At 42.9% G+C, this 12,415-nt stretch overlaps 1 protein-coding gene across 1 annotated transcript in view; it reads left to right on the top strand.

Annotated features, from left to right (window-relative positions):
• Positions 1-12,415, top strand: part of mapk15 (mitogen-activated protein kinase 15) — a 40,996-nt gene that overhangs the window by 6,331 nt on the left and 22,250 nt on the right. Inside the window, exons 4-7 of the mRNA XM_084327343.1 lie at positions 4,624-4,714; positions 5,751-5,881; positions 10,089-10,285; positions 11,988-12,127. Of these exons, the coding sequence (XP_084183469.1) occupies positions 4,624-4,714; positions 5,751-5,881; positions 10,089-10,285; positions 11,988-12,127 (559 nt within the window). The remainder of the gene's footprint in view (positions 1-4,623; positions 4,715-5,750; positions 5,882-10,088; positions 10,286-11,987; positions 12,128-12,415) is intronic.

The raw sequence follows: 12,415 nt of genomic DNA, 5'->3' as shown, positions 1-12,415 counted from the left end.
AAACTGGATATAACATATCTAAATGAGTCCTACTGAGTAATAGTGCTAATCAGATGTATGTACAGAGTTGTAGTATTAATATGTACAGTGATACAGGTATAAAGACACTATATGGTAGGAAGTCACACTGGCCAGCTGTGTAACTATAGTAAGAGTAGGTAAGGGATATGTACATATTTTAGATATAGTATCTATCTACAGATATGGAAAAAGGATAGTAATATTCATAGTATTCTCACGAGGTTCCTTTTTGCCACATAATGATGTCACGGCTCATTGGCCACGGTTGTCATTTAACGATAATCATCTGCGACCGAATACTCTGAATAGAGAGCGACCTGCTCGGCCTGCTCTGGGCGCGTCTGTTTGCATTATAGTGGCGGATATGCAAACACACTCACGGGTCCGGCTGCGTACAATGAACCTGCTGCTGTTCCCACGGTATAAGCAGAGCGAGACGCACACCGGAAACGACTCCTTGTGCTCCGTAAGACTGGCCAAATAAGTGTTGAAAGGATGACGTTTGTGAAGTCGGATGGTTCAACTCTTAACCCAAAAGGAACACACGACGAGGGTATATGACATTTATCACCGTGTGACATTTTACGCAAGAGTCACCTCCGACCGAGCCGCGTGTGTTTGGCCGAGCGGCATTCCAAGAATGCTGATTATGATAACAGCACTGTCTGGGACGTCTACCTGCTGATGTGTCATCAGATTGAATACATTATTTATGTATGTAGCTGAATATTTGCCTTGGTGTCATGTTGCGTGGCAACGTGAGCGTTTTAAATAACTATATTTGTTGGAGGAGCTGAATTCAAATCACCAATAATGTCTCGATCGTCATTTTCCCGTATATGCTTGATAATAAGTTGCTGTAAAACTGGTTTATAAAAAAGCAGTTTTATTCATTCTGTACCATAGAAATGAGATCCTGTAGACGTGCAGGTTATGCCGATAATGATTATACTGGGTGAGGTTGTGTTATTGCTGGTTAGAACACTGCTAATCATTATGGCAGAGGACTTGTTCTTAGGCCCTTGGTTCAGGTTCTAAATAAACCCTTCTTGGGACCTCAGCAATAGAGTTCCTGAAAGCAACGATGTGACTTGGTGCTGTATTTAATTATTTACAAGCCTCCAACAATGGTGAGCATGTTATAATACTGGAATAATAATAATAATAATAATAATAATAATAATAATAATAATAATAATAATAATAATAATAATATAATATAATAATAATAATAATAATAATAATAATAATAATAATAATAATAATAATAATATAATAATAATAATAATAATAATAATAATAATATAATAATATTATTATTATTATTATTATTATTATTATTATTATTATATTATTATTATTTATTATTATTATTATTATTATTATTAATATTATTATTATATTATTCCAGTATTATAACATGCTCACCATAATAATAATAATAATAATAATAATAATAATACATTTATTTGGTGGCGCCTTTCACGACACCCAAGGTCACCTTACAGATGATCATAGAAGGAAAAAAAAAACAGCAAGGCAGGGAAAAAAAACAGGAAGTATAAAAACAGTGAAGTTAAAATAACAAACAAACAAACTGCAGGGGTATAATAATAATAATAATAATAATAATAATAATAATAATAATAATAATAATAATAATAATAATAATAATAATAATAATAATAATAATAATAATAATAATAATAATATAATAATAATAATAATAATAATAATAATAGAAATGTCCATAGCGCCTTTCATAGAACCAAGGTCGCTTCACAATCAGGACAAAAAATAGGGCTAGGGAAGTAGAAAAAGGGGGATGAGGGCAGGTAAGGGATAATGGACCTAATCTAATCTAAACTAACTGATGGGGAAAAGCTTGGTGAAGAGGTGTGTTTTAAGAGCAGTTTGAAGGTGTCCAGGGTTGGGGCGTTGCGGATTTCGGGGGGGAGAGAGTTCCAGAGGGTAGGGGACGCCACGCTGAAGGCTCTGTCCCTGAAAGTCCGTAATCTGGTGCGAGGATGGAGAGGAGACCTAGATCAGAGGATTGTATAGGACAGTGACAGAGGTTATAGTGAATATGCGAGTTTGAACAGTTGTGATTTGGATGATGATAGTGAGTCAGACTGTCGGATATGTGGGGGCAGGGAGTTCCAGAGTCTGGAGCCGAGCAGCTGAACGCTCGGGCACCATGGTGCTGAGGCGTGAGCTGGGGATGGAGAGGAGTCCAGTAGAGGATGAGCGGAGGGCCACGTGGGAGGGGGTGTATTCCATAGGAGGTCAGTGATGTAGATGGGGGCTAGATTGTGGAGGGCTTTGAAGGTGAGTAGGAGGTTTTGAAGTCGATCCGGTAGTGCACAGGGAGCCAGTGCATAGTTGAATGAGGACGGGGGTGATGTGGTCGGATGAGTTGGTGCGGGTGATGATCCTGGCGCAGAGTTCTGGATGATTTGTAGTCTGTTGAGGAGTTTGGTGGGAAGGCCGGTGAGGAGAGCGTTGCAGTAGTCGATCCGGGATGTGACGAATGAGTGGACCAGGGTTTCCGTGTTTGATTGGGACAGGGATGGGCGGAGTCTGGAGATATTACGGGAGGCGAAAGAAGGCAGACCGGGTGATGTTTTTGATGTGTGGTGCAAAGGAGAGGAGCCGTCCAGGATGACACAGAGCTTTTAACTGGGGGGGAGAAGGGTTCAGGGAAGCCGTCGATGGTGATGTTTGGAACTGGGGTGTTTTGTGATTTGGTGATGGTGGATTTGGAGCCGATGAGCAGGGCCTCAGTTTTGCTGCCATTTAACTTCAAGAAGTTTCTGCTCATCCAGGGAGGTGGTGGTGGTGGTGAGGGAGGTGGGGGAGGTGGGGGGAAGGGCAGTGGTGGGTTTGGAGGAGATATAGACCTGTGTGTCGTCTGCATAGCAGTGGAAGTGGACCCCATGGTGACGGAGGATTGTGCCCAGGGAGAGGAGATGGATGGTGAATAGGAGGGGACCCAGTACTGACCCCCTATAATCTTATCAAAATAATAGAGTGGAGGCTGGTGACACAGGGGGGGGCAAGGAGTTATTATGGCCAGCATTTACATTTACATTTACATTTGGTCATTTAGCTGACGCTTTATCCAAAGCGACTTACAAGTTCTGTACGACAAGCCATCAGGAAGGGCACAACTCTATCAGCTGAGTAACAATGTTCATCAAAGTGTTGAGTGCTACAGTGTAGGTTAGTTTATTAGGACAAGTGCAGGACAGTATGGTTAGTTAGGGTTAGATAATCTTTTTTTTTTTTTTCTTCTTTTCTTTTTTTATTCAGATAATGGTTGAAGAAGTGCGTCTTTAGTCGACGGCGAAAGATTGGACGTGTTTCGGCTGTCCTAACTGGGGTGTAGTTCATTCCACCATTGTGGGCAAGGTTGAGAATAGGGACTTCTCTTTGATGACCCTCCCGGAGCTTGGATAGGAGTAGGTCTGAGGCGGCCAGAAATGCAGAGTGTAGGGGTCTTGAGGGTGTGTAGTTAGAGACCATTGACCGGAGGTAGGCGGGAGCGGTTCCCTTTGCCGCACGGTATGCCAGGTCGAGGGCCTTGAAGCGGATACGTGCAGCAATGGGGAGCCAGTGCAGGGTCCCTAAGAAGTGGGGTGACATGGGCCGACTTCGGTAGTTTGAGATCAGGCGGGGTCGCTGCGTAGCATCTCCCTCCCTCCCTCCCTCCCCTCCCTCCCTCCCTCCCCCTCCCCCTCCCTCCCTCCCTCCCTCCTCCTCTCCAACAAACACACATTGACATGACCTTTAACAGTGCCTGCCAATGGCCCCCTAATCAGCTGTCATCAGTACAGTGGTGGTGAAGGAGGCAATTTCCACCCTGCATTGTAAAGCGTCTTTATAGCGCCTATAAAGCGTCATTCATTCATGTACAAGTACAAAGGATTGGCACGCTCAACTCACAAGACGTGTACTTGACTCGACTTCAAAACGGGTGCAGGTCTCCATGCTGACGCAGGCAGAGAGGGTGCAGGGCGTGTTTGTTTGTTGTCTGCTGCCCACCACCGCCTCCGATGCCAACACAGTTCAGTCGAGGGGGTTGATACTCAACAAACAGAGCAGCCACCTGCGTCGCCGCTCTGCGGAGACACTCGTAGTGACCAGTTATGTAACTAATCCCAATGTTCCCCTTTTGTGTACATAACCTGCTTATCTGTCCGCGCTGTTATAGGTCAAAGTGGGGTTTGTGTGCGTGTGCCTGTGCGTGCGTGTGCCTGTGTGTGTGTGTGTGTGTGTGTGCGTGTGTGTGTGTGTGTGTTGTGTGTGTGTGTGTGTGTGTGTGTGTGTGTGTGTGTGTGTGTGTGTGTGTTTTTTGCTATCCTTGGGACCAAATGTCCCCACTTGGAAGGACTTTTCTATTCTTGTGGGGACATGGTCGGACCTCACAAAGACAATGGACTATTTTAGGGTTTAATGTTATAATCAGGGCTAGGTTAGGGTTAGGCGGTTAGAGCTAGGGAATTAATGTAGTCAATGGACACAGTCCCACATGGATAGTAAAACGTGTGTGTGGTGTCTTTGTCTTTGTGTTACTAAACCACCATGCGTTCCTGTTTTCAGGAGTTTGGAGATCATCCCAACATCATTAAGCTTCTTAATGTCATCCGAGCCCAGAATGACAAAGACATCTACCTTGTCTTTGAATACATGGGTGAGTCCTTTACATGACAGGCAATACCCCGATGTTTTATGTGAGAATCAGTGACCGCGTTTACATTTAACATTTCATATTCTGGATACTAGCTCATTTACATCTTAGACGTTAAGTAAGGTGTTTACTGTTCGTATGTATTTTTTAAGGCTGTCAAGTTAACGCGGTATTAACGCGTTAACGCACGATTCTATTAACGCCACAATTTTTTTTAACTCACGATCGACTAACTTTTTAGAAACAAAATAATAATAAGTAAGGGGCAAGAGAGAAAAGAGAGCTGGGAGAGTGTGTGTGTGAGAGAGAGAGGGGGGGGGGGGGGGGAGTACTCAGCCCTTGTGTGGGTGAATGTAACCTAACCTTTGTGCATGTTGTACATGAGTGTACAGCAGAATGTGTACAATAGTGTGTGGGTGTGTGTGTGCGTGAAGGGAGTTGTTCTTCCTTGGCTGCCTGTGACGTCTACTGCTGAGTCCACAGATTGGCCTCCCTCTCTCTGCAGTCTGATCTGCTACTGTCTGTGGGCCCGCAGCATCACTGCACATGGCCCTGGCACCGCTGTGATGCGCAGCCAGCACGAGGCGAACGCTGGGTGTTGTAGTTCAGCACAGAAGTGCCATAGATCAACACAGACGTTTTGTAGTTCAGCACAGCAGAGCGGTGCCAAATCACAGTGCAGCGCGACCTCCAGTGTATCGTTGCAATTATAACACCGTTTTATCAACCATTTTGTGTAACAAAAGCTGTTTTTTCTGTTTTGCTGTGTTGTTGTTGTTGTTGTTGTTGTTGTTGGAAGTGTGACAGTAAACTAAATGCATTATCGGGAGATTTCAGCGCTCATTGGAATGTCACTCGGACAACATTGCACAAGTTTCAAGTTATTTTCAAGTTCTTTATTAGTTGTCATACAGAAGTACAGAATACTTTTATACAAAATGCTTCTTTCTGTTAAATGCAAAATGCAATGCAAGAGCTGAACTAACTGTGGTTATAATAATGCATATCCTTCACTGACACTACGCCCCGCGTGTCACAGATACAGACCTGCACGCAGTGATCAAGAGAGGCAGCTTGCTGAAGGACATCCACAAGCGCTACATCATGTACCAGCTGCTTAAAGCCACCAAGTACCTGCACTCAGGAAACGTCATCCACAGGGACCAAAAGGTTGTCTTCAGTGGCTGTGATTGTATTATTGTATAGTATTACTATAGAGATATACCACAGAAACACTGTAGTGATTTATAGTATTCCTGTGATTGTATTATTCTCATACACACTAGATATACCACAGAAACACTGTAGTGATTTATAGTATTCCTGTGATTTTATTATTCTCATACACACTAGATATACCACAGAAACACTGTAGTGATTTATAGTATTCCTGTGATTGTATTATTCTCATACACACTATAGAGTCATTATAGTATTCCTGTGGTTTTACCGTAGTAACGATATATATTTCTATTAGTGATCCACTATAGCATGTCTATAGTAATTGGTGCGTGTGAGAGAAAAAAAATCACAGGAATACTATAGTTTCACTATAGTTAATTTTTGTGCGGGATATCAGAGGGACCTTTCCTCTGACATTGTCCATCTATGGGGGTCACCTGGTTGGCGCCTACTGAGTCAACCTGGTATTGAGGTGTAACAGTGACCCCACGATGCGTCTGCAGCGCTGGAGTTTGGCCAGGCAACGATGCTGCTGACATGGCAGAGTGCTGGCTCTCGAGACCAGGGTGTCCCCTATAGTGTAGTAATGCAGCAAGTTTCAAGTTCAAGTTCAGGTTTTATTTTATTTGTCACATATAAGGTAAATGTACATTAAAGTGAAATGCTTGGTTCTGTATGAGCCCCCTGAGATTGTGCTTCATACAGTAAAAAAACAATAAAGACCAAACACTATACAAAATATACAATACAAAACTAAAGTACAAAATGCAACAAAATGCAAAAAATGAGGTAGAGGTGTAGTGCAGATATTTTAGTAATAAATATATCAAATTTGGTGTAGTGTTAAAAAGTGTCTAAAGTGAATGTTTAAAGTGAGTGTGTGCATGTGGATGTGTGTGCAATGAATGTAGAATGGATGGGTCAGTGTTGCATAGAGTCATTGAGCAACCTGATGGGGATAGAAGCTCCTTCTGAGTCTCTCTGTACTGGCCATGAGACTCCGGTAGCGCTTGCCTGGGGATAGAAGCTCCTTCTGAGTCTCTCTGTACTGGCCATGAGACTCCGGTAGCGCTTGCCTGGGGATAGAAGCTCCTTCTGAGTCTCTCTGTACCGGCCATGAGACTCCGGTAGCGCTTGCCTGGGGATAGAAGCTCCTTCTGAGTCTCTCTGTACTGGCCATGAGACTCCGGTAGCGCTTGCCTGGGGATAGAAGCTCCTTCTGAGTCTCTCTGTACTGGCCATGAGACTCCGGTAGCGCTTGCCTGGGGATAGAAGCTCCTTCTGAGTCTCTCTGTACTGGCCATGAGACTCCGGTAGCACTTGCCTGGGGATAGAAGCTCCTTCTGAGTCTCTCTGTACTGGCCATGAGACTCTGGTAGCGCTTGTCTGGGGATAGAAGCTCCTTCTGAGTCTCTCTGTACTGGCCATGAGACTCCGGTAGCGCTTGCCTGGGGATAGAAGCTCCTTCTGAGTCTCTCTGTACTGGCCATGAGACTCTGGTAAGCGCTTGCCTGACCGCAGCAGTGCAACTCAAACGAGCAACTCCCCTTCTCTCCGTCATGGTCCCTCCTGTTTCCCAGGAGGCTTGCCCTTTGTGGAATTCCAGTGAGTCCAATCGGCATTCGTTGCTCCCACGGTAGTTAGCTGGCTGGCTGGATTGCCAATCATGCAACACTGTAAGTCTCAAGGTGTCTACACTCAAGTCCCGGGTCGAGTGCCAAGTCAGGACTGGCAATTCCAAAGTCGAGTTCCAAGTTAAGAGAGGCAAGTCTCAAGCAAGTCACCAGTTTGAAACTTTCCTAACGTTTTGAGTCCTAAACAAGTCCTAATGTGTTCTTTGCTAATGTAATGCCATTTAGAAATGTTAAAGCCAACAGAGTAATAGTTAGTAGTAGTATATAAAATGTAGATGATTCTGCACACAACTTGCTTCTCTGCTCACGCAACTTGATTGGTGGCTGACGGATTGGTCCAAAGTGGAACTGTAATCGGGGAAGTTAAATTGATTCGCTTTACACTTTTCATGGCGTAATCTTTTACCATTTTGGACTCGGGAGAGTATTAAGTCTTTCAAGTCATAAAGCTCAAGTCTGAGTGAAGTCACGAGTCACTGGCATTACTGTCAAAGTCGAGTTGCAAGTCTTTTATGACTTTGTCGAGACGATTTGTGACTCGAGTCCAAGTCATGTGACACGAGTCCACACCTCTACTGTGGCCCGTTGCTCGTCAGCGACATTGGACCTACAGGATGCGTGACGGGTTAGGAGATGGACATCAGCAACGCCCCTCTCTTTGAATCCGTCACAGTGGACAGGGTTCGCACAAGGTCCTTGAAGTGCTTAAAGTTTTAACAAGGTGCTTAAAAAGTCCTTGAAATTCAAATCAACCATTCACATTGAAAGTTCTGTTCATCCATGATAAAACATTTCTGAATCAAGAAATATATATATTTTTTATTTAAAGTGTAACTAATTGTCGGAAATAGTTTTTTTTAAGCCATAAATATTGGATCAGATTTCTTTTCTATAAGAAACAGCATTTATTATTTTTTAAACAAACATATAAACAAACATGACAACACACGATAAGATATACAAGCATTAATTGTCAGGGCACATCCAATGAGATCACCTTTTAGTTAGTTGTCTTATATAAGATATACCCATAATAACTGTTATCTAAAAAAAAACCTACACACATATGCTCAGCTCGAACCCCCCCCTCCCGGACCCCACCTTGAGAAGTACCTCCACTATCCCTCGCACCTAACCAGACACTACCATTATAAGCTAGCTTTTATTCTCTCCACCACTTCTAACCACATTGACATTTTGGATTCATTGAGACCCAGAATTCTTGCTGTAGATATTTCATGGTAAATTACATCGAGATATGTAAGAAACCAAACTTTACGGCAAATTTTTTCCGGTTGAAACCAGCGTGATGCGATCAGCTTTTTGGCTACTGTGATACCCGATAAAACCAATCTCTTTAGCTGTGGATTCACTGCAAACTCAAAAACATCATTCAATAGTAATACCGAGGGGTGTACAGGTATATTCCAAGATACGAGTTTTGATATTTGTTGGGTCACATCTTTCCAGAATGCCTTAACTGGTGAGCAGTCCCAATACATGTGCATAAATGTCCCTTCGTCCCCATTTGTACATTGGGTGCATTTGGAATCTTGTTTAAGCCCCATTCGGCACAGTCTTATAGGAGTCAAGTATGTCCTGTGAATATAGTTAAGATTGATTTGTTGATGGTTCCTTGATGTAAGTCGGACATTTGCCCAGGCTCCTTGCCAATCAAAGTCATTTTCCAGGTCTGGTATATCCCTCCTCCAGACAGAGTCAAGTTGGAGGGTTTCATACGAGGACGTTAGTAATTGATGATAAAATTCTGAAACAAAACCTCTCGATGTCTCTCTTGCGTAGAAGAATTTGTGGTATCTGTGGTGTTCAATTGGTCTGTCTAATGGAACACCGTGAGACTTCAAACATAGCTCTAACTGTTTGTGAAAAAGCCATGTGGACTTGGTGAGATTAAATTTTTTGCGTATTTCTTTATCACTACAAAAACCCTGTTTGTTAAAAACATCCCCTAATGAGTGTATGCCTTGCTCTTCCCATATAGGGAATCTTATAGGTCGTTTTCCAATTAAGAGAGCATTGTTATTGAATAAGGGAGTATACGTGTGTTGTCATGTTTGTTTATATGTTTGTTTAAAAAATAATAAAAAAATAAAATACAAGAAACAGCATTTAAAAGTGAATTGTATCCCTTTTAAATGCCCTTTTAAAATGAAAAATAGTGCTTGGAAAGGTACTTGAAAGGCCTTGAATTTCATTTAGCAATGTCTGTGGGAACCCTGAGTGGAAGTACTTAGGATGATGAAGTGAAGTGACGTGCAGCTCAGTGTGCTTCTCTAGAACTCTATTAACCCTTTCACTGCCGCACTACAGAAGGTTAACCCTTTACTATCACACTACCGACGGTTACCGTAGTAGGTAGTGTGATAGTAAAGGGTTAACCTTCTGTAGTGTGGCAGTGAAAGGGTTAACCGGCCATTGTGTGGCAGTGAAAGGGTTAATTTTCCGTGTATTGTCGCGGTGAAAGGGTTAACCGTTTGGTACTAGTGTGGCAGTGAAAGGATTAAGAACTCCTCCTCTTGTACCCGCTCCTCCACCCACAGCCCTCCAACATCCTCCTGGACACCGACTGCTTTGTGAAGCACATCCTCCTGGACACCGACTGCTTTGTGAAGCTGTGTGACTTCGGACTGGCCAGATCCCTCTACCAGGTCCAGGAGGACGCCACGAACCCCACGCTGACGGACTACGTGGCCACGCGGTGGTACCGAGGTCCCGAGATCCTGCTGGGATCCAAAAGGTATCAAAATGTTCATACTGTACGTCAAGCTTTTTAGCCAGGCGCCGTCAGAATCACTTGATTCTCCCAGAGGACGCTGAATGTACAACAGGGATCTGTCTCATCGTCGTATCGATAGAGACGTATCGATCGGTATATTATAAACTGACACGCATGGCACCAGGACAAATTCACACATGACACTAACTAAGAGATAAGATATGATAGCAGACTATACATAACATTGTAACCATGTGTATGAGTAATACTACTAACTGTACGTCTACACATCCAGCAAAAACAGCTTTATCACAACGCAGTCCATCAGTGAAGTAATATGAAAAATAACATGTTACTTTTTATCCACAGTCCACAAGTTGACCTGATTATCCGAGAAGCTGCATTAGGGTTATACAGGGAGGCAGGAGGGTCTAGAGGTAAAAGAGACCCTGCATTAGGGTTATACAGGGAGGCAGGAGGGTCTAGAGGTAAAAGAGACCCTGCATTAGGGTTATACAGGGAGGCAGGAGGGTCTAGAGGTAAAAGAGACCCTGCATTAGGGTTATACAGGGAGGCAGGAGGGTCTAGAGGTAAAAGAGACCCTGCATTAGGGTTATACAGGGAGGCAGGACGGTCTAGAGGTAAAAGAGACCCTGCATTAGGGTTATACAGGGAGGCAGGGGGGTCTAGAGGTAAAAGAGACCCTGCATTAGGGTTATACAGGGAGGCAGGGGGGTCTAGAGGTAAAAGAGACCCTGCATTAGGGTTATACAGGGAGGCAGGAGGGTCTAGAGGTAAAAGAGACCCTGCATTAGGGTTATACAGGGAGGCAGGAGGGTCTAGAGGTAAAAGAGACCCTGCATTAGGGTTATACAGGGAGGCAGGGTGGTCTAGAGGTAAAAGAGACCCTGCATTAGGGTTATATCGCTGGTTCGATCCCCGCCTCTGACAGGAGGGTGTATTCCAGCTGTGAGCTGGTGAGTGAAGGGTGGCTGGTATTACATGATAGCTACAGTGCCCACCATGCTGCCTGAGTGCCCTCGAGCAAGGTACTAAGCCTCAAAAAATGCTCAAGGGGCGCTGCACTGCAGGCACAGACTGTGTGTAACTAGGAGGGATATGAGGACTGTGTGTGTGTGTGTGTGTGTGTAACTAGGAGGGATATGAGGACTGTGTGTGTGTGTGTGTAACTAGGAGGGATATTCGAAAATACTCATTTCAATTGCCTTGTGTACATTGACAATAAAGTAATCTTTTACATGTGTAACACAGTAATCATTCTATTATTATTATTATTATTATTATTATTATTATTATTATTATTATTATTATTATTATTATTATTATTATTATTATTATTATTATTATTATTATTATTATTATTATTATTATTATTATTATTATTATTATTATTATTATTATTATTATTATTATTATTATTATTATTATTATTATTATTATTATTATTATTATTATTATTATTATTATTATTATTATTATTATTATTATTATTATTATTATTATTATTATTATTATTATTATTATTATTATTATTATTAATACTAATAATATGTTCTATTCTATTATTATTTCTATTATTCACTTTCTCCTGCCTGTACTTCCCCTCCCCCGGCCCCCATGCTGCTATGACAACTGAAAGGGGATCAATAAAAGAACAGTGGACTTGACCCTTGACTCCCCCCCCCCCCCCCCTCACCTCCAGGTGCACTAAGGGCGTGGACATGTGGAGCGTGGGCTGCATCCTGGGAGAGATGCTGCTCGGCAAGGCTCTGTTCCCCGGGAGCTCAACCATCAACCAGATAGAGAAGATCATGAGTGCCATACCACACCCCAGCCCAGAGGGTGAGCCGTGAAACTCTCTATAACACCAGAGCTGCTCACCATAACTCTATAACACCAGAGCTGCTCACCATATCTCTATAACACCAGAGCTGCTCACCATATCTCTATAACACCAGAGCTGCTCACCATATCACTATAACACCAGAGCTGCTCACCATAACTCTATAACACCAGAGCTGCTCACCATATCTCTATAACACCAGAGCTGCTCACCATATCACTATAACACCAGAGCTGCTCACCATATCTCTAGAACACCAGAGCTGTTCACCATGTCTCTATAACACC

The sequence above is a fragment of the Notolepis coatsorum genome (genome assembly GCF_963971535.1).
Source record: "Notolepis coatsorum genome assembly, chromosome: 13".
In the NCBI taxonomy this organism is placed as follows: domain Eukaryota; kingdom Metazoa; phylum Chordata; class Actinopteri; order Aulopiformes; family Paralepididae; genus Notolepis; species Notolepis coatsorum.
Note: the sequence above shows the minus strand (reverse complement) of the source record. Positions and strands in the feature narration are given on the sequence as shown.